The sequence below is a fragment of the Hyla sarda genome, chromosome 4 (genome assembly GCF_029499605.1).
Source record: "Hyla sarda isolate aHylSar1 chromosome 4, aHylSar1.hap1, whole genome shotgun sequence".
NCBI classification, from domain to species: Eukaryota; Metazoa; Chordata; class Amphibia; order Anura; family Hylidae; genus Hyla; species Hyla sarda.
In genome coordinates, this window is record NC_079192.1 from 308,608,668 (window position 1) to 308,632,433 (window position 23,766).

The window sequence follows — 23,766 nt, forward strand, 5'->3', positions numbered from 1 at the left end:
GAGGCCTATGTCCCCCAAAAATATCGCCATTGATGAGTCCCTTTATTAGTTTGAAAGGAAGGCTCCATTTCCGCCAGTACATTCCCAGTAAAAGGGCAAGGTATGGTGTGAAATTATACAAGCTCTGTGAGAGCACCTCAGGGTACACTTACAGATTTAGGGTATACGAAGGGAAGGATTCCTGCATTGAACCCCCAGAATGTCCCCCCATCCTGGGAGTTAGCCGGAAAATTGTGTGGGAACTTGCGTACCCACTGCTTGATAAAGGTTACCACTTATACGTAGATAACTTTTATACAAGCATCCCCCTCTTCAAGTCTCTTTCCCCCAGAGTCACTGTTGCTTGTGGCACTGTGCAGAAAAATCAGAGAGGCCTTCCAAAACATCCTATAAAAACGCCAATCCCTAGGGGTGAAAGTAGGGCCTTTACTAGTGACAATATATTGCTGGTCAGATATAAGGACAAGAGGGATATCCTTATGCTGACCACCATTCACAGTAATGGCAGCACCCCTGTCACTGTACGAGGTACCGCAATACCGGTCCTCAAACCGGATTGTGTCCTGGGGTACAATCAGTATATGGGAGGAGTTGATCTCTCGGATCAAGTCCACAAACCATATAGCGCCATGCGCAAAACCAAAAAGTGGTACAAAAAAGTAGAGGTGTACATGGTCCAGACGGCATTGTACAACGCTTTTGTACTATTCCGGAGCGCAGGCAATAGGGGAACATTCCTTCATTTTCAGGAGGTAGTGATCAAGGCCCTGATCTTTGGCAACCAGGACAGAGCGGGTCCAAGTACCTCTGGAACTGAAGGCGCCCGTATTGTACCAGTTCAACATTTTCCAGGACAGGTCCCACAAACTGGAAAATCGTCACGGTCCCAGAAAAGATGCCGAGTCTGTTCTAAAAAAAGGGAGAAGAAAGGACATCACTTTCCAGTGTGACACCTGTCCTGAAAAAACGGGCCTCTTTATGAAGGAATGCTTCAAGGCGTATCACACGTCTATAAAGTACTAAATTTAAAATTTTCCCCATTTTTATCTTTCCCAAAATTATCTGCGCTTTGTACATGAGCCATTTGTACAGCGCTTTTGTTCTTTTCCAATGCCTTGGTGACGTTGTACAGAAGCTTGGGACCACAGCTATGTACATCGCTTTTCCGATGCATTAGCAACACAGGGACTTTTCAGTCCCTGGTTGTAATAATCCCCAAAAAGTCTCAAGAACGTTGATCCAGGGATTAATTCTGATTGCCATATTTGGAGTCGGGAAGGAATTTTTCCCCCTGGGGGCAAATTGGCATCCGCCTCAAGTTTTTTTTTTTTGCCTTCCTCTGGATCAACACAGTAGGGCAGTGTTTCCCAACCAGGCTGCTTCCAGCTGTTGCAAAACTACAACTACCAACATGCTGGCAGTCAGTTTTGCAACAGCTGGAGGCACCAAGGTTGGGAAACACTTCAATAGGGGAAGGTTTACTAACTGCGGTGTTTTGGTACACCGCATGTAAGTAAAACTCTGCAACTGTCAGCCACCCCTATGCAAATCATTAATTTAGGCCTCAAATGTGCATAGTGCTCTCTCACTCCTGAGCCCTGTTCCATTTGCCTGGCAACAGTATAGGGCCACATAAGGGGCATTTCTATACTCGAGAGAAATAGCTTTTTCTCCTTTTACCTCTTATAAAAAAAATGTGGGCTACATATGCATGTTAGTGTAAAAAAAAATACATTTTCTACACTAACATGTTGGTGTAGCCCCATACTTTTAAGTTTCACGAGATAAAAGGAGAAAAAGACCCCCAAAATTTGTAAAGCATTTTCTCTTGAATACAGAAATACCCCATGTGTGGCCTTAAAGTGTTCTGCGGGTGCACAACATGGCTCAGGAGTTAGAGAGCACCTGAGGCCTAAATTGGTGATTTGCACAGGGGTGGCCAATAGTTGCAGCATTTCAGACATAAACCTAAAACAAAAACCTCCCACATGTGACCCTATTTTGGAATACACCCCTCAAGGAACGTAACAAGGGGAATAGTGAACCCTAACTCCACACAGGTGTTTGACGACTTTCCGTTGAATGGGGATGTGAAAAAGGAAAATTGTATCTTTAACACTAAAATGGTGCTGTTACCCCAATTTTTTCTTTTTCACAAGGGGTAATTGGAGGAAATGGACCCCAAAATTTGAAGCCCAATTTCTCCCGATTTAGAAAACACCCCATATGGGGATAAGTGCTCTCCTGGCGCACTACACTACAGACCTGTAGTGCGCCAGCAGAGCACTTATCCCCATATGGGGTGTTTTCTAAATCGGGAGAAATTGGGCTTCAAAATTTGGGGGGTATTTTCTGCTACTACCCTTTTTTTAAATGTAAAATTTTTGGGAAACCAAGCATTTTAGGTAAACATTTTTTTTTTGTTTTTTTTTTTTAACATATGCAAAAGTCGTGAAACACCTCTGGGGTATTAAAGCTTACTTTACCCCTTGTTGCGTTCCCCAAGGCGTCTAGTTTCCAAAATGTAATGCCATGTGTTTTTGTTTTTTGTTTTTTGCTGTCCTGGCACCATAGGGGCTTCCTAAATGCGACATGCCCCCCGAGCAAAATTTGCTCTCAAAAAGCCAAATGTTAATCCTTCTCTTCTGAGCATTGTAGTTCGCCCGCAGTCCACTTCAACTCCACTTATGGGGTACTTCCATACTCAGAAGAGATGGAGTTACAAATTTTGGGGGGTCTTTTCTGCTATTAACCATTGCAAAAATGTGAAATTTGGGGGGGGGGAACCCACATTTTAGTGAAAAATAAAAAAATTTTTACATATGCAAAAGTCGTGAAACCCCTGTGGGGTATTAAAGCTTACTTTACCCCTTGTTACGTTCCCCAAGGGGTCTAGTTTCCAAAATGTAATGCCATGTGGGTTTTTTTTTTTGCTGTCCTGGCACCATAGGGGCTTCCTAAATGCGGCATGCCCCCAGAACAAAATGTGTTTCCAAAAAGCCAAATGTGACTCCTTCTCTTGAGACCTGTAGTGTGCCAGCAGAGCACTTTTCACCCCCATATGGGGTGTTTTCTGAATCGGGAGAAATTGGGCTTCACATTTTGGGGGGTATTTTCTGCTATTACCTTTTTTTAAAAATGTTAAATTTTTGGGAAAACAAGCATTTTAGGTAAAAAAAAAAAAAACATTTTTTTTACTTATGCAAAAGTCGTGAAACACCTGTGGGGTATTAAGGCTCACTTTATGCCTTGTTACATTCCCCGAGGGGTCTAGTTTCCAAAAGGGTATGCCATGTGTTTTTGTTTTGTTTTTTTGCTGTTCTGGCACCATAGGGGCTTCCTAAAGGTGACATGCCCCCCAAAAACCATTTCAGAAAAATGTTCTCTCCAAAACCTCCTTGCCGCTCCTTCGCTTCTGAGCCCTCTACTGCGCCCGCCGAACAATTTACATAGACATATGAGGTATGTGCTTACTCAAGAGAAATTGGGTTACAAATACAAGTAAACATTTTCTCCTTTTACCCCTTGCAAAACTCAAAAATTGGGTCTACAAGAACATGCGAGTGTAAAAAAAAAATGAAGATTTTGAATTTTCTCCTTCACTTTGCTGCTATTCCTGTGAAACACCTAAAGGGTTAAAACACTTACTGAATGTCATTTTGAATACTTTGGGGGGTGCAGTTTTCATAATGGGGTAATTTATGGGGTATTTCTAATATGAAGACCCTTCAAATCCACTTCAAACCTGAACTGGTCCCTGAAAAATAGCGAGTTTGAAAATTTTGTGAAAAATTTGAAAATTGCTGCTGAACTTTGAAGGCCTCTGATGTGTTCCAAAAGTAAAAACATGCCAATGTTACGATGCAAACATAAAGTAGACATAGTGTATATGTGAACCAGAATTTTTTTTTATTTTGAATATCCATGTTCCTTACAAGCAGATAGCTTCAAAGTTAGAAAAATGCTAAATTTTTTCATCAAATTTGGGGATTTTTCACCAAGAAAGGATGCAAGTTAGCACAAAAATTTACCACTATGTAAAAGTAGAATATGTCACGAAAAAACTATCTCTGAATCAGAATGAGTAAAAGCATCCCAGAGTTATTAATGTTTAAAGTGAGTTATTAATGTTTAACCTGTGCAGAGGAAAAGTTTACCAGTTGCCCACAGCGACCAATCAGATCGCTGCTGCTTCTTTTTTTTTCCAGAGGCCTCTTTAAAAATTAGAAAAAGCTATCTGATTGGTTGCTATGGGCAACTGGTTAACTTTTTCTCTGCACAGAGTTTGATAAATCTCCCCCAATTAAAGGAGAAATGTGGCGCAAAACTTTTACCTTCCCTTGTGCCCGGGCTGCAAAAACAAAAAAATAAATAAACAAACTTTCTCCTTCCTACGTTCCCCCATTGTGCGGATATCGGCGTCCCGGCGCTGCTCTGCTCCCTGCTTTTTAGGCTCGGAAAGTCACACTACAGTCAGCGTATTTCCGGCCGTAGCAATGTCCCGCCTTGGTAAGTGATAGGCTGAGCGCACTGTCATGTAAGGAGCTTGGGCCCAGTCTTCTCCCTGCTGCCCGGCCTCCTTACATGACAGTGCGCTCAGCCTATCACCAGCCGATGTAGGGCATCACTGCGGCTGGCGATACACTGACTGCAGTGTGATATTCTGAGCCTAAGAAGCAGGGAGCCAAGCAGCATTGGAGGACCGTGATGCCAATATCTGCGTAACGAGGAAATGTAGGAAAGTAAGTTTTTTATTTTTATTTTAGTTTTTAGTTTTTGCAGCCCGGGTACAAGGGAAGGTGAAAGTTTTTTGCACTGTATTTCTCCTTTAAACTATAAACTGCTCCACACTTCTTCACACAAGCTTTGATATATATTCCCTATAGAGTCACTTTTCCAAGTAAATTGCAAATTTATTTTTGCTAGTTAAGAACAAGGATCAGTAAAACCTTTATCTGTGAAAACCTCTAAACCCAATGTTCTCTTCAGCCATTTCTGTGGTTACATTTGTTCTAACAGTGTAGTGTTGATGTTCTTTGCGTTTTTTTTTTTGTTTTTTTTTCCTCCTGACAGATCCCATTCCTTGGTTTCGTCAGAAGTGCACATCAAAAGCCAGCTGTTCTTAATTGGGCCATTTTTGTTCTCCCAGATTTCACATGTCCCTGGTAAATAATACACTGGGGGGAGATTTATAAAGCTGTCTTATAGAAAGATTCATTTTTTTTCGGCCATAGCAACCAATCACAGCTCGGCTATCATGTTACCAGAGCAATATAGCAAATGAAAGCTGAGCTCTGTTCCCTTGGCTACAGCGCAGTGATGGGACTCCTTCGGCACATTCAAACATGTTCAATCTTCTGTCTGAATTCAATTCTGCGTTGAAAGTTCTGTTACAGAACTTCTGGAATATGAACTGAGCAGCAGAATCCAATTGAGATCAATAGGAGTCTGCTGCTAGTGTAAAAAGGCATTTAGGCTATGTTCACTTGTCAGAATTTCTGCATGAATTTATATTCAATACACCTTAATGGGATTCTGCAGTCCCACTGAACTGCTGCTGCAGAATTTCCACGTTCTGCTGCTGCAGAATTTCCGCCGCAGGAATAACATTGAAGTGAATGGGCAATTAATTTCTGTGGAGTTTAACATAGCCTTCGACATAGCCATAGACAGCTTGATGACTCTTCCACCCTGTACTTGGAGTTGCTGCACTTTGCTGCCTTGTTACTGCAGAGGAAGTTATCAATAAATGGTCCATTTCTGTAATACAAAGATAGGACAAGCTTGAAGTAACCTGTGTATATGTTAGTTAAAACTAGTTTTCCCTAGTGAAAACTAGTTTTAACTGAATGCCTTTGTGAAAGCTAGTATTCACTGCTTTCCCCCAGTGAAAACTAGTTTTTACTGACCACCTTTGTAGAAACACCAGTTAAAACTTGTTAAAACCAGTTTTTACTGAATGCCTTTGTTGAAACACCAGTTTTTACTAAACGCCTTCGTACAAACTAGAATGTATCCCTTTGTGAAAACTAGAATGGACTTATTATTTTTTAAATTTTTTTTAAATTTTTTTTTTGCTTGGTTATTTGTGACATATTGTACTTTATATTGTACATTTTGATGATACATGCATTTTTTTTTTTTTTTTGCATTTTTCTAGATTAGAAATGATCTACTTGTAAGGGAGAGGTCATGCCAAATAAATCTATTTATTAGGGATGTCCCGATACTATTTTAAGACAGAGTATGAGTACCAGTACTGTAATTACAATACTATTTTAAATGTCATGTGACAGTTTTTTTTTAATGGGAAAAATGGGATGTTTTCAATTTGTATTAGGGAAGGGCTTTTTTTAGATAAAAAAAAAAAAAAAACATAATGAAGGTAAAATTAAAACCCCCAGATTGGTGTCCCATAAATGAAAACCCTCATATAAGCTATGTAGGTAGTAGGTAGCACCCTTATTAGCTTGGTAGTTAGCCTCCATAATAGCTTGTAGGTAGCAGATAGGAAGGGGTTAAAACTAGTTAACTAATCAAACCTGTTTGAGGTAAATGTCTCAAATCTTTCCTCTGACCCCAGCAGGCTTCTGTGTGAGTAATGTCACAGTACAGGGATAATAACCCCCATGATGTCACAAGTACAGGGATAATATACACAGTGATGTCACAGTATGGGGATAATACACAGTGATGAGTGATGTCACATTGCAGGGATAATGCACACAGTACAGGGATAATACACAGTGATGAGTGATGTCACATTAGTGATAACCCCAATTATGTCACAGTACTAAGATAATCCACTCAGTGATGTCACAGTACAGGGATAATAACCCCAATGATGTCACATTACAGGGATAATGCACACAGTACAAGGAAAATAACTCCAATGTTGTCACTAGAGATGAGCGAACTTTTGAAAAATTTGATTCGGCCGGTACGCTGAATTTTCCGAAAAAGTTTGTTTTGATCCGAAATTTTTCGCAGTGAATCTATATTAAAAAAGGCGCTTTCTAGCCTACACACAGCCTCTATAGGGGTATAGAACACTTTGCTGTGTTCTAAAACGCATATGGAGTGTGCTGGGGTAGTGAAATAATACTGTTATTCAGAATAACATGCAGATTACCGGCATCGCTTTTAGAATCACTGCCGCAAAGCAGCACAATGACAGAGCCTGGTGGCATCAGTGTCAGGAGACCATATAGTGGCTGAATGACACAGCGTGGAGGTGTTGGCAGCATGAGGAGACCATATAGTGGCTGAATTACACAGTTGGATGAGGCTGAAGCATGAGTACACCATATAGTGGCTGAATGGCACATAATGGAGGTGTTGGCAGCATGAGGAGACCATATAGTGGATGAATGGCACAGCCCGGAGTTGCCAGCAGCATGAGTAGGCACTAGGCCTTCACACTCCCTAAGATTAAAAGATTAATTTAGAAATTTAAACCGAATATTTTGGATAGTGTGTGCTACCTATGATAAAATATAAAAATATGAATTTCCCAGGCCCAGGCCCAGCAGCGGTATCAGTAAACCATATATTGCCTGAATGACACAGCCTGGAGTTGGCTGATGCATGAGGAGGAGATCATTGAAATGTCTGGGTTTTTTTATTTGAAATTTAAATCAAACTTTGAGGGGCCCGGCCCCCATCGTGTGGGTACGAAGGACCAAATCCAACAAGCTCCCACAGCAACATCAGTAAACCATATATTGCCTGAATGACACAGCCTGGAGTTGGCTGATGCACGAGTACACAGCAGGGCTTCACAATCCCACCAAACCAACACAACAATTTTAGAAATTTATGAAGAAGACTTTTGGATAGCGGGTGCTACCTATGAGAAAATTTTAATACCCAGGCCCAGCAGCGCCATCAGTAAACCATATATTGCCTGAATGACACAGCCTGGAGTTGGCTGATGCATGAGGAGACCATTGAAATGTCTGATTTTTTTTATTTGAAATTTAAATCAAACTTTGAGGGTCCCAGACCCCAGCGTGTGTGTACGGAGGACCAAATCCAACAAGCCCCCACAGGGCTCATGTGGCTGTGAGATGTAGGCGCAACATCTCCATTGCCCTGACCGGACCTTAAATGGTGTAATGGTTATTATTCTTGAAAATTAAAGTTTATTACTGAGAAAATTATGATAAAATTTTAAAATAAATGTACCCAAGAGGGTTTAATAACCCCATACATTGCACCATAAATGTTGAAATTTTAATTAAGCATGTGTGTATCTATTTCACCAATTGTAGAATTAAAGGCCCAAGCCCAGAAGCATCACGAAGGCAAGTAGTTCCTGGAAGACACAGAAGCAGTCCGGAGTAGGCATCAGCAGTACCCAAGAGGATTTCATAACCCCTTACATTGCACGATCAATCGCGAGATCGAGCAATAACAGGTGTGTGATGCCCTCAGATGTCCGGGGCTGCACGCACGCTACACTGAACCGACCAGCATGTGTCTATCCTTCACAGACAAGTGCGGGTAACCCGCTCAACCCCGTTCGTTATAGGGATTGGGGATTGCAATTATTTGCCATGAAAGAAGAATTCCAACTAAGTGCAGGTCATAAGCTCAGGTTCATGAAGTCCCTGGCCTTTGTACACACTGCCTGTCTCTACTACCAAGTGGATGGTTTAGTGAGGTGCTCGGATAGCCATCGGGGTAGGCGATGGCCCTGGCAGAGCGCCGAGAATTTAAAGATCATTGTTGAAATTAGCATTAAGCATGTATTAGCTACTGCTAAACTTCCAAAAATTAAAGGCCCAAGGCCAGAAGCATCAGTGAGGCAAGTAGTTCCTGAAAGACACAGGATGAGCCAGGAGCAGGCAATCACAGTACCAAAGAGGGTTTCATAACCCTAATTGATAACCCAAGAGGGTTTCATAACCATAATTGGGAAGTGTTGGTGTAGCAGCATGGTCAATCTACTCTGAGGCATCTAGCATTGGTGGCTGGAAATCCTGGCTGATCCATCCCTGAGTCATCTTGACAAACGTCAGTCTCTCCACATTTTCAGTGGACAGCCGAGTTCGCCTTGGGGTGACTATGGCCCCGGCCGCACTAAACACCCGCTCTGATGGCACACTACTGGCCGGGCAGGACAGCTTTTCCACAGCAAACTCTGCTAGTTGCGGCCATAAATCAAGTTTGGCTGCCCAGAAGTCCAGCGGATCATAAAATGGTTGTTGGCATGGCCATGTCAAGGTATGCCACCACCTGCTGGTTCAGGTCCTGCTCCATGTCTACCTGCTGCTGATGAGTTGCTTCACTATGCGGGTGAAGAAAGTTACTCATCGGCGACTGTAGACTCAGGCTGATGCTGATTGAGCTGGTACTGCTCCTGCCCCTCCCCTCCCCAGCAGCCATGGCAGTGGAAGGTGAGCGCAGAGGGCCCCCCCCCCCCCCCGAGTCAGACCTGCGAGTGGATGGACCATGTGGCCGATAGGCATCGGACAACTTACTACGTAGAATCTCTGTAGTAGGTCAGTTTGTCCTCCCTCTCAGTGGGTGTAAAAAAGGCCCCCATTCTGGGACGGTAGCGAGGGTCTAATAAGGTGGAGATCCAGAAGTCATCCCACTGACTAATTTTGACAATTCGGGGGTCACTACGCAAGCAACTGAGCACTCATCGTGCCATTTGCGCCAGTGACTTGGAGGGACTACCTGCCTCCATCTCCACTGCATACTGCCACGGTGTGTCTGGGTCCTCTGTCTCACCTTCCTCATAACCCTCCAGGTCCTCTGGCTGCTCCTGCTCCTCCTCTACTGTCCGATGACTAGAAACACCGGCCATCTCATCCAACCTAAACTGTGCTCCACTCTGCCCCTCATCCTCCTCCTCCAGTTCAGCCCCCACAGGGCTCATGTAGTCTTGAGATGTAGGCGCAACGTCTCCATTGCCGTGACCAGCCATCGTTTCAATCATTTGTTGTAGGAAATGTAGGAGTGGAATGACGTCGTTCATGGCGTTATCCAGGCGACTTATAAATGTGGCTTCCTCAAAGGACCTGAGCAAACGACAGGTGTCACGTATGAGCTGCCACTGGTTCACATTGAAGTTACACAGGGGAGTAGTCCTATCTGCTTGGATCATCAAGAAATCGGTGATGGCTTTTCTTTGTTCGTATAGTCTGTCCAACATATGGAGGGTGGAATTCCAACGTGTGGCAATGTCACAAAAGGACTATGTTGTGGGATACCGTTCTGACGCTGCAGCTCAAGGAAGGTGTGCTTGGCGGTGTACGAGTGGCTAAATGCATGCACAGTTTCCTTGCCATTTTCAGGATGTTTTGCAAATGGGGTGAAGACTTGAGGAAGTGCTTGTCAACCAGATTCAACACGTGTGCCATGCAGGGCGCATGTTTCACACGGACACAATGTTCTTCCCGTTGTCAGTCACAATGGTTCCCATTTCCAGATTTCGTGGAGTAAGCCATACTCTGATTTCTTTACGAATGAATTTTAGTAGTTCCTCCCCTGTGTGACTCCGTTCGCCAAGGCAAACCATGTGAAGAACCGCTTGACACCACCGTGCCCTACACACATGGTACGATGAAGGGCCACCAAGATTTGGATGTGCAGTGGAGGCCGAGGACACGGTAGAGGATGAGGAGGCGGTGTCGCACACTGTAACAGGACCAACTGCCTGAGAGCATGGAGGAGGAAGCGATGTGACCTGTCTCAAGTTGCTGTTGTGGCTGTGCAGGAACCAAATTTACCCAGTGGGCCGTAAAAGACAAGTATTGTCCCTGCATGTAGTTACAGCTCCACATGTCGGCGCTGCCGTGCACTTTTGAACACACCAACAGGCTCAAGGACTGGCCCACCTTCTTTTGTACAAACTTATGCAGGACTGCAACTTCTTCGCAAAGAAATGACTGCTTGAGACTCTCCACCTCGGCTCGGCACAAGCCATCAATTATCTGAAAGGTGCAGAGTCCACCACTTGAAAAGCGAGGGACTGCAGCACCAGCAACTTGGACAGGAGCACATTCAACTTCTGGGCCGTTGGATGAGTGGGCGCATACTGTTGTCTCTTGGACATGGCTTTGCCGATGGATTGTTGGCGGAATGGCTGACTAAAAGCAGGAGAAGCGGGAGCATCTGGAGCGACAGGAGGGTTTGACACACAGCTCCCTTCAGCTGAGTTGGTGGAGACTTGGCTGGATGAAGGAAGGAGCGGATGGCCACTGGGTGATGCAGCAGGCTGGACCACTACATCGGAGCCATGGTTCTCCCAGGCAGCTTTATGGTGGCGAAGCATGTGTTGATGCAGGGCCGTGGTGCCGACATTGGGACCCTGGCTACGCTTCACCTTCTGCCGACAGATCTTGCATGTGGCTACGTGAACCTCCTCCGGATGCCTGATGAAAAACTTCCACACCGCCGAGTAGCTGATTTTCCCACCCGCAGTCCGCACTAACTGACTGCTACTGGCGCCGTCTCCAGGAACCCCTGTTCCACTACCTCCTGTAAAGTTGGCTGCCGCGAAGCAGGTGGTCTCCCCCGGGCACGTTTGGCTCCTGAATTTCCACTCCTGCCACCATGCTGACTGCCAAACGTGCTACCGCCTTGCTGCCTCAAGGGCAACCTGTAACTCTCTTCTCCTGATGATGATGAAGCCCCTTCTGCACCCGGCTCCCAATTGCGATTGGCTTCATCATCATCAACAGGTGTGTGCACGTCACTGATGTCCTCCTCAGGTTCCCCAACAGTGTCTGCTTCAGGACCCTGAACCCTTGCAACACCGCCTCCCACGTCACTCTCCGCATCCACTCTCCCGGCGCATGTCTCCTCCCCTTCTTGGCTGGGCAGTAGCTGCTGACTGTCCTCTATTAAATCGTCCTCAGTAAATGGTGAAGCTGAACCCACAGCATAAGATACTTCTCTAGGAGAGGGAACAGCATAGGACAAAGGCAATGGGAGGACAGGGACTGCTCCCGGGCCATGTCAACTGAGGGTTGTGTCTGAGGAACCCACCGACTGTTGACTGGGGGTGTCAGATGTCACTTGTGGTGATGTGGATGAGTGTGTTAACCAATCGACGACGGCAGGTGGGTTGCTGGTCGTGACACGACCGCTGGCTAACGGGAGCTCAGGCCTCTCGCTGCGACTCCTGCTGCCACTCGCTCCTAGTCTGCTGCCAACTCTGCCTGAAATATTTAGGCCTCTGCCACTCCTCTGTGCACGTCCTGGCACTTCTCTGCCTGACATACTTAGTGCGTATATGAGGATATTACAATACGCTACACTACTCTTTAACCCCTTAACGACCAAGGACATATATTTACCTCCTCGGCCGACTCCCGCGATATAAAGCGGGGGCACGCGGTGACCCCGCGTCATATCTGGTCGTTCCGGCATGTATCTGATGCTATTAACCCTTTAGACGCGTCGTTCAAAGCTGAATGCCGTGTCTAAACCGGAAGTGAAAGCTGCCTGGCTGCTCAGCGGGGCTGATCGGGACTACTGCAGTGAAAATGCGGTGTCCCGATCAGCTGGGACACGAGCGGAGGTCCTCTTACCTGCCTCCGGCGTGTCCCCTCGGCGATTGATTGCTCCAAGCCTGAGATTCAGGCTTGAGCAATCGACCGCCGATAACCCTGATCACTGCAAAGCTATGGCTTTGCAGTGAACAGGGTATATGATCAGTGTGTGCAGTGTTATAGGTCCCTATGGGAGCTAGAATCACCCCCCTTTTCCCATAAAAAAAACACCATGTAAATAAAAATAAATATAAACATATGTGGTATCGCCGCGTGCGTAAATGTCCGAACTATAAAAATATATCATTAATTAAACCGCACGGTCAATGGCTTAGGCGCAAAAAAAAATTCCAAAGTACAAAATAACGTATTTTTGGTCGCTTTTTATATCATGAAAAAATTTATGGTACCGCTAAAAACTTCAGATCAAGGCGCAAAAAATAAGCCCTCATACCGCCCCATATGTGGAAAAATAAAAAAGTTATAAGGGTCAGAAGATGACAATTTTAAACGTATACATTTTTCTGAATGTAGTTATGATTTTTTAAAGAAGTACAACAAAATCAAACCTATATAAGTAGGGTATCATTTTAACCGTATGGACCTACAGAATAAAGATAAGGTGTCATTTTTAACAAAGAATGTACTGCGTAGAAACGGAAGCCCCCAAAAGTTAAAAGATGGCATTTTTTTCTTAAATTTCCTCGCACAAGGATTTTTTTTTTCCGTTTCGCCGTAGATTTTTGGGTAAAATGACGGATGTCACTGCAAAGTAGAATTGGTGGCGCAAAAAATAAACCATCATATGGATTTTTAGGTGCAAAATTGAAAGGGTTATGATTTTTAAAAGGTGAGGAGGAAAAAACGAAAGTGCAAAAAATGGAAAAACCAGTGGTCCTTAAGGGGTTAAACAGTATTTAGCAGCAGATGATTACTTATGGCTGTCCTTTCACGGTATGTAGGCCCTTGACAGATTAACAGGTACAAGATGGTACACTACTTGGATGTACGTATGCGGTATGCACTGATGAGGGCAGAAGTATGCGCAACAATACGCAGAAAAAACTGTTTTTTTTTTTTGTTTTTTTTTTTAAAACACCAGCCGGTGAATACTATTGTTTGGACTTTGACAGTATGTAGCCCCTTGACAGATTAACAGGTACAAAATGGTACAATACTTGGATGTACCTATGCGGTATGCACTGATGAAGGCAATAGTATGTGCAACTATACGCAGAAAAAATAAGTATTTTTAAAAAACACCAGCAGGTGATTACTTTTGCTAGGAGTCAGGACTTTCCCTGTATCTAGACTTGTTACAGATACAGAATAGTAGACTGCTTCGATGTAGGCATGTGTTATGCACATATTAGGGCAGACAAATGCACTACAGTCCGCTGAAAAAGAACGTATATGTGAACAGCAGCAGGACCCAACAGTGCAGCACCACAAAAAAAATACAGGGATTAAACCCTAAATTGCCCTCTGTCACACAATTCTGAGCAGCAGATGATTTGTGGAGCAAAAAAAACTAAATTGCGCTGAAAAATCAGGTGGTAAGATGGTTGATAAAGTTCAGGCAGCTTGGAGATCTGTATGAGGCAGCTGACAGCTATCTGCCCCTCTCTGCTGCAATGCACAATAATGTGAATAGGAGGTTTAGCAATCAATGATCCTTCTCAGTGTAACAGCACAGCACTCTGCACTCCTGCCTTTCCCTAATGCTGATGTGACTAGCAGTTGCAGTGTAACACTGTGGTATGAGCTATTCACACACTCACAGTCCCGTCCTCTCCATCTGAGTGCATAGATGTAATGAAGTGAGGCAAGATGGCCGCCGATTATATAGGGGCTGTGACATCACAGGGGTCAATGAACACTGATAGGCTGCATCTCACATGTGATTCAGGGTCAGCCCGCCTATCTTCATGCCCGCCGCAGTTTCCCGCCCTCCCATAATCCCCTGCCCCATGTACTCACATGTGGATCCGCCATTTTAGCTCTCCCAATAGCCTGGAACGCTGTAAAATGAAGTTTAATGAAGCAATTCGCACGATCGAATCTTGGCGATATTCGCATTCGTTGCAAATAGAATATTTCATGAAATTCGTAACTAATTTGGGTTCGTCAGCTTCGATTCGCTCATCTCTAGTTGTCACAGTACAGGGATAATACACACAGTGATGTCACAGCACAGGGATAATGCACAGTGATGTCACAGTACAGGGATAATGCACAGTGATGTCACAGTACAGGGATAATGCACACAGTACAGGCATAATAACTTCAATGATGTCACAGTATAGGGATAATACACAGGGATGTCACAGTACAGGGATAATACACAGGGATGTCACAGTACAGGGATAATACTCTGTGATGTCACAGTACATGGATAATACACACAGTGATGTCACAGTACGGGGATAATGCACACAGTACAGGGATAATACACAGTGATGAGTGATGTTACATTACAGGGATAACCCCTAAGATAAAGCACACAGTGATGTTACAGTATAGAGTAAATATGCAGTGATGTCACTGTGTTGGGGTGGGGTAGTATAAAATGGCAGGGGCCAGGGCACAGTATTTATGCTCTTACCTTTGTAACTTGCTAATCTTCAGTTCTCTTGCAGTCTCCAATCTTTGCTCTGACCCCAGCAGGCCTCTGTGTGAGTCTGAGATCACATTCACAACAGGAGACGGGGTGGCGGAGCTGAGCAGACAGGCAAAGATTGCTGAGTGTATGGCAGTGTTTCCCAAGCAGATGTTTCAAAACTACAACTCCCAGCATGCCCTGACAGCCTTTGGCTATCTGATAATGCTGGGAGTTGTAGTTTTGCAACAGCTGGAGGCACCCTGCTCCGGAAACACTTATATATGGACTCACTCAGCAGCTGACATTTGGGCCACTTGTCTATTTATTTGGAGAACAGGCCCTGAATGTTTTAACCTAGTGACACCCCTGGCTCTCAGCATATTACAGAAGTCAATCACATATCTGTAAAGTCCTGCACTATCCGTAGCTCCGTAACATCCCACATCCAATTAGCTGTTTTCCCCTTGTGCCGAACTTTGCAAAGTAGAAATATTTACAGAAAAATATAATGGTCTCCCTTGAAGTGAATTTCCATAAAAGTTTATGAACTCCTGGTCTTCTGCTGCGATCCTCAGAGGCACCTAGTGCTGATGCTGTAAATTCATGCACGCTCACTACTAGAAGCTTCACGCTCCCCCAGGCAAAGTGACAGACCGGAAGTGACCACAGCAGTGCTCTAGTCCCATCCGCAGCTTTGTCCATCAGCCATCTTGTGTCCATGACTCGTGGACAAGCTGATGCTGCTGCGGGATTAGTCAGGGTCCCAGGAGTTATGGGGACCCCCAGTGACGCGATTTTCTAAGACCGTTTTCTTTCATAAATGTGATTTTTTTTTTTTTAAGAAGCATATTAGATAAACTATTGTTTTGCCAAGATGTACAGCATATGAAAAGTTTTTTTTTGGTGCTTTGCGGAGGGGTACATGGCTATGCAAGGATGACGTGGTCGGCCCGCACGACCGTGCTTAGCGGAGGGGGTATGTGGGTAGAGGCAGCGTGGTCAGTCCACATGCGCGTGCTTAGCAGAGGGGGGGGTACACAGGGTATGCGGAGGCGGCGTGGTCAACCCACCACGAGTCGGGTGACGTTACACAACCAATAAGAATCCTTCTCAAGCACCACGTGTGAGCTAGATGAACTTTGCACGTGTGAGCTAGATGAACCTTGATCTCAAGCACCACATCTAAGCTAAGTGAACTTTGACCTCTGTGGAAACAGTTTGAACTGAGTCATTTTGTTAAAACTAGTTTTCTTTACTTTAAAGCAGTTTTAATTGACATTAATTTTTTGATTAGCAGTAAATTCTAGTTTGTACCAAGGCGTTCAGTAAATATTCTAGTTTGCACAAAGTCGTTCAGTAAATACTTTAGTCAGTAAGAAGGCGTTCAGTAAAAACTGGTTTTAACTAGGAAAAATCAGTCAATTCTAGTTTTCACAAAAGCATTCAGTCAAAACTAGTTTTCACAAAGGTATTCAGTCAAAACTAGTTTTCACTGGGGAAAAGCAGTCAATGCTAGTTTTCATAAAGGTATTAAGTTAAAACTAGTTTTCACTAGGGAAAACTAGTTTTAACTAACCAAAAACTAGTTTTAACTTTAACATAAATAACCAGTGAAAAAGAAATGGAGGGGGTCCAGCTCCTGGGTAGAGGTATCCAATAAAACTTAACCTTTAATGGCAACTAATTAAAACATGGAAATTCGCCACAAGGTGGCGAGTGACATGTCACTAAAAACAAAAAGGGGGGTGAAACGCCGACGCGTTTCGAGCAGTTGCTCTTAGTCATGGCGTTGGTACCTAGTCACACGGGGGTTTAAATACCCACTGGCATATGGTCGGGTCCCACTGTGGAAAAAACTCCCCGCCTCCGTCAAACAGGATGTGACGTGGCATAGGGAAGGTAGTCAGAGAGAAGGGAAGGTGCGGCCAGGTAAGAACTGACCAAGTGGAAAAAGATGGCTGATTAACCCATGAGTGACCGGTATGTCATGTCAGTCTAGGGATGGTAACATCCAATGTATGCAAGCAATGCAGTATAATAGTGCAGCGGCCGCTCGTGGGGTATACCCGGGTAATTAGACTGTCATAACATAGTCAGCATTAGAAAGAACCCCGGGCACACTAAAAACAGAATATGGTAATAAGTAAATAAATAAATAAAACGCATATTGTGAATTCCACCCTATATGTCCAAACTCGCATATAAATATGATAATATGCATGGGAGTTTAACCCATAGCAAAATATGATATTGTAATAAACATATTTAACGATTAGGCGAGTTAGATGCTTAAATACGATGCGCACAAGACCACTAATAGAAAATATATATATATATATAAACACATGTTGAGACTGTCTCAGAGACATAATAAATTCATAAATATTTTAGTATTCAGACACATGGGAACCTGTGGGTAAGCACATATTGCAATAGGGGACAGGAATCGCAACAAAAAAAAGATAGAAAATAAAACTCAGAAAGTAAGTAGGTTCTACCATAGCCACGGTTAAATGATATACAGAAAACACCATATAAGGCTGGATGAAAAAAAGATACTAATTTAGTAAAAATACATGAGGTCATTTCTATAGTTAAGACCCATAGGAGCACGTGTTTCCATCCTTAAGATCCAAAAAGCCTCTCTCGTGTGAAGGGCATGTAACCAATCACCCCTGAATGGGGTACTTTTTCAATTCCCTGAATGGAAATGGTGTTACTTTTCCCTTCATGGTGCTCCACTAAATGCCTGGTCAAACCAGACATTGATCGGGAGGAAAAGTTAGGGCGAATGGCAAGATGTTCATAAATCCTTCTTTTTAATTTTCGCCCCGTGCACCCTATGTATTGCATTCTGCATGCAACACATGTTGCACAGTATACAACATATTCGCTGTCACAATTAATAAAGCTTTTTATAGTGTAGCTAATGCCTGTTGCTACTGACACAACCTGGTGGGAGGAGGGCATTAGAGTGCACATGTTACACCGGGACCTACCACATTTGTGGCTCCCATTAGTGTGGAGCCATGTATTAGCGGGTTTGTCAACCGGTAGATCACTGGGTGACAAAATGGACCCCAGAGATCTAGCTTTCTTAGCTACACATCTAACCCCTCCAGACAGCAGTTTCGCCATGTCGTCGTTTTGTAACAGTACCGGGATATGCTTGGTGATTATATTTTTGATTTGATCAAAATTTTGGCTATAAGGAGTGGTGAAAGTAGGAGTGAAACACCATTCCTTATTTTCTTCATGTGTCGGAAGCAAATACTCATCCCTAGATTTGGCATCAGCAATGGATTTTGCCCTAGCAAGTGTGGCACCACTGTATCCCCTACGTTTTAGGCGTCCAGTGATGCCAGCACTTGCTGACTGATAGAATGTGTCATTCGAGGATGCCCTTTTTGCCCTTATGTATTCTCCTATGGGGAGATTCTTTGTGGTATGTGCAGGATGTCCACTTTGGGCATGCAAAATGCTATTGCCCGCTGTGGTTTTGCGGAACATACTTGTATCAATTTTTAGAGTATGTTTGTTACCCATCAGGGTGACATCAAGAAAATTGATCGCTTCTTTTTCTCTGATCATAGTGAAGCGTAGATTCAAATCATTGTCATTAAGGCCAGACAAAAAACCATCAAACTAAAATAAAATAACCAGTGCGTTTTTAAGATTTCTATAAGCTTGGTTTTGACAATGCTGCCCACTAGCTGGTAATGAATTACGTTTCAGATTCACGCAAATTATCAAGTTTCCCAGTTAGTTTGTTTAGAGTTGCATAGACATAGTGGATTATACAGTGTGCCAATAAAAAAGTATAAATGGTCCCCAACTTTCCGGCAGTTCATACGTACCTATTCATTTAAATGGAATTCAAAGTACAGAGTCTGTATGATGGCACAGGAGACTCCAGGTGGCATTATAGGATACCCTATACAGAACTATATTAGAGGTAATTTATCATCATCCTTGCCAACTTTCCTGGAATGTCTGAGGCCTAATGCTGAGCAGCCGGGCAAAGGTGAGTTTTAAATGTCTGGTCTGAGGTCTGTAAAGGGATAAAGTAAAATATACAAAATAATTAAATATTACAATGAATCGTGGTAAAAAAAATTGTATAAAATCTAATAGCCGGCAATTAACATATTAGCAGAGCTGGATACTAACTTGTTTATCTCCAGAACTGGACTGTGGATCCAGGTTCATGCCTCATTTTAATCGGGTTCACCTGCATTATAACCCTGTGTATTGGGTTTACTGGAACCGGTTGTCCGTTTCCCTTAAAAATAGAAAAACTGGTGTTCAGGAGAATGGTGTTTTATAGCATTTTTCTTATTTTGTTGCAATGCTCGAGAGGTGTGATTACAGAATTATTGCCAATCTCTCTTGATAAGAATGAGGTCACGGGATACACATTGCAGTGTAACCACAAAGCCACTGCTAACCGTATCTCTGTGTCATACCCAGGCAGCAAGAAGCTGTGCCAGCTGACACCAATACAAAAAATAACACATTTTTAATGAGAACCGGCTGAGAAACATGTGCAGAATAGCAGTCCAATAGCAATTGAAGGTTCTTAGGTTTGGGGACTTGACATCTGCTTAGTTTTTGTGCGCCACCTGCAGGACAAAGTGGTTACCACAAGAAATCACTTTTGTAAAGCTTTTTTTTAGGAATTTTCATAAAACGGAGTAAGGTATTTTTAACTGAATATATGCCTAAAATTATTGAAAATTGAGGGTAAAGAATTATTAGACAAGTGCTACAGTTTTTAAAATAAGGTTTAATGCATTATACAGATTAATGTGGTTGAAAAAAAATACGGTATTATCTGTGAGCTGATTTGTGGTTACAGTGATATATTTGGAATCTGCTTTTTACACCAAGCAGCAAGATGTTTATTGCTAACTGTGGAGTACATTGTAGAATATTACAGAAACCTAGGTTAGTTTAAAAAAAAACTCTGTCCATTCACATTTGTGAACACATTCTTTTAGGGTATGTTAACTTGAGTGGATTAGGCAGTGGCTGAGTGGCAGATAACCGAGGGTTGTAGTCAATGGAGAATATTCAGAGCAAGGTCTTGTTACCAGTTGGGTACCTCAGGGATCTGTACTGGGACCAATATTGTTTAATATTAGTTTAGTATATTTAAAAGAAGAAAAACTACCACAAGAGGACATAGTTTTAAATTAGAGGAGCAAAAGCTTAAAAGTAATATGAGGAAGTATTATGTATACCCAGTATAATGGCACATTGCATGCCTATGGTTCTGTATTATGGGCTGACATACCTAATGTTTTTCTCTTTATAAATGTTGTTTTCTTCAATTTATTATAAAATGCTTACAAATTTTGCTTTCCATTTTTTTTTTCTTCTTTTTTTTAAGGTGCCCTTACTGAATGCTATGACGAACTGGGAAACCGCTACCAGCTACCTGTTTACTGCCTTGCTCCACCCATTAATATGATAGAGGAGAAGAGTGACACAGAAACCTTGGATATCCCTGAGCCACCTCCAAATTCTGGTCATGAATGCCAGCTGCGCCTGCGCCTCTCAACAGGCAAGGACCTAAGGCTGTTGGTGCGCAGTACTGACACTGTATATCACATGAAGAGACGCCTTCACACTGCGGAAGGGATGGAACCTACCAGCCAGCGCTGGTTTTTTTCTGGCCGGCCACTCACAGACAAAATGAGGCTGGAGGAGCTGAAGATTCCCAAGGACTATGTAGTACAAGTAATAGTGAGCCAGCCTGTTCCAAATCCCACACCAGTAGAGAATTGACCATCTCAAAGACTATGCTCACTGTCCTCCTCCTCTTTACTCAAATAACTCCTTGCTATGTTTGTACGCAGCCTGTAACTTTTTTTTTTTTCTTAATTCTTCTCATAAATCCTGAGTTGTCAGAGCAATGTAACCCATTGCAGGCCTCTTTGGCATCACAGGACTATGTAGCTGGTTCAGTGGACATGTGCAGATGAGTGCAAAAGGAAGAGCCGGGCCTTCCTCTGAGTTTTATGGGAGGGTGGGGGAGGGGAATCAGTCATATTTCTTAAAAATGCAACAAGACTTTTTATAACATAAGGAAAACTATCTTTTTTTTATCTGTTCTATAAAGGTTTGGACTGTACGTGGAGTATTTAGCATTGCACTTTTCAAAAACAAAATAATGAAAATTTGAAACAACCAAATGTGTTGTCATGTTTTGTGAAAACTTTGCACCTGGCTGATTCTCTTCATTGCGGAGAGGTTATTATCACAATGTAATGGTGAATGACTTAAAGGGTTAGTCCCGTCAAGACATATATGGCATGTCCACAGGATATGCCTTAGATGCAGGTCATACTTATCTTGAGATCAATGGCCCTGGCCCCTTCCAGCCTGACTACAGCCACTGGAGGCGGTTGGTAAGCCAATTAATGCCAAGTTGGCTGCTTCACACACAGTTTGTGTAACCCCTGTTGACATTAATAGTTGTGTAAACAGTATAGCACCACTAACTGTGCTGTTTCTGTGATTCTCGAATACCTCTCTGGATCTCATATAAACTGAACAGCTCATTCAGCTGTTTCTGGCTTCTCCGCCATCTCCAGCAGCCACATAGGGGTCTGGGGCCCTCATCGGATCCGGATCTTTCAGACTTTTCCTGTGGATATGCCATAAATGTCCCAGTTGGTAATACCACTTTTAATTTTTTTGAACATTGTAATATACTATATTATTCTCCTATTTTACATCATGATTTGAGCAGAAATTTAAGCCAAACATACAAGTTGAGATGCAAGAACTCTCCATTCCTCAGGTCACCCTCTGTGCAAAACTTATATTACCTGGGCAATATTGATCACTCCTGATTGGATTAGTAGCCAATACACAATCCCATCAATGCAATATCTAATGACAAGAGGTTCTTAAAGGGGAAATTTAAACAGATTTGTAAATTACTTCTATTAAAAAAAAATCTTAATCCTTCCAGTACTTATTAGCTGATGTATAAAACAAAGAAATTTGTGAATTTCTTTTCTGTCTGACAACAGTGCTCTCTGCTGACACCTCTGTCCGTGTCAGGAACTGTCCAGATTAGAATCATATCCCCATAGAAAACCTCTCCTGCTCTGGACAGTTCCTGACATGGACAGAGGTGTCAGCAGAGAGCACTGTTGTCAGACAGAAAAGAAATTCACAAATTTCTCTGTAGTAGATCTGTAATATACAGCAGCTGATACTTGAAGGGTTAAGATTTTTAAATAGAAGTGATTTATAAATCGCTTTAACTTTCTAGCACCAGTTAATAAAAAAAAAAAAGTTCCCACCGGAGTTCCTCTTTAAGTCATAATGCTACTATTTATTTCTAAGCAACCAATGGTTATAACTTTAACATGTTTAATATTTTTATACGTTAAGTGCATCATTTGTGAAAGGAACTGAATTGAAAATGTTATGTTTTAAAGATTAGACTCTGGTTTAGTAAGGATTGTTCTAAATACATTCATTATTTCACCAAAGCATTCCTATATCCACAGTAGGCCATGCAGAGGTCATTGGGCTCATTAAAGCCCTATTACTATAGGTTCACACAGTGCACTTTTTGATGCATCCTATTTAGCTAAACCAGGAGATGTAAGGTCTCAAGTTTACAACCATATTATGGCTCTGATCAACCCCCAAATTGTATGGAGCCATAACAGGTCAATCAAAGTCTGTCAGACTATCTTTTTATATGTCATTAAATTTCATAATTTTTTTTTTTTTTTCTGTCAGATGTCGCATGAATCTGAACAGAAAAAAAGTGCCATACTCTATATTCTGGACATATGCTATGCTGGAGGCAATGCTTCTAGAAGGGAATATGTCCCCAGTGGAGTGGCACATGAAGTGCCTAGGGCAGGGACCCTTCTTAACTTCATACTTTTTCTTCCTTCTGGATCTACTGTAAGTTTTGGCTAAAAAAAAAAAAAATGCATCAAGCTGTGAACCTAACCTAAGGTGCAAAAGTCCCATTCTCAGTGCCTGGTTGCACCATGTGTTCTGTATTACAGATTTATCAATGGGTTACAGATGTATCCCCATATAGTCACAGCACAATCCAAGGGTAACACAAGCAAGTTACCGTAGGTTCACTCTCTTTCTAAACCTTATGTCAGTTGCAGCAACAAGCCATGCTGTGGTTTTTTAAGAAAAATAACACACTAGAAAAGCCTTAAAGTGCATATTCTACTTGCAAAATTAGAATGAGATTTTTTTTTTCTTATACGTAAATATGACAACTAAGGATTGCACTTTTGCCACTGCAATAAAATAACAGTAAAATGTAAAGCATGTTCCTGCACTTGGGCAGAAATGGTGCCGTTTGTTTAAGGTTTGTCACACCAAAGGGTGCAATTCTGATGGGTGAATAGTTTCTGGAAAATGTTCCTGGAACTTTTTTTTTTTTTTATGTAAAAAGCATAGTCGTACAGCAATTAAAAAAATGCAAGAATGACATGGGTTTATTTATTTTATGTGTTTCCAGACTATATATAGAAATGTTTACTGCATGTTACCCTAGGGCTCTACAGGAGGTACACATATCAAAAGACATTTTAAAGTCTATACAATATTCCATTTAAAACACTAAAGAAATCATTTGTTTATTTCATACAATATTAC

At 42.6% G+C, this 23,766-nt stretch overlaps 1 protein-coding gene across 1 annotated transcript in view; it reads left to right on the plus strand.

The window, feature by feature from the left end:
• The window catches only part of UBTD2 (ubiquitin domain containing 2), a 109,404-nt gene extending 88,368 nt beyond the window's left edge, over positions 1-21,036 (plus strand). The window contains exon 3 of the mRNA XM_056574822.1: positions 20,504-21,036. Within this exon, the coding sequence (XP_056430797.1) occupies positions 20,504-20,901 (398 nt within the window). The 3' untranslated portion in view covers positions 20,902-21,036. The remainder of the gene's footprint in view (positions 1-20,503) is intronic.
• The last annotated feature ends 2,730 nt before the right edge of the window (positions 21,037-23,766 follow it).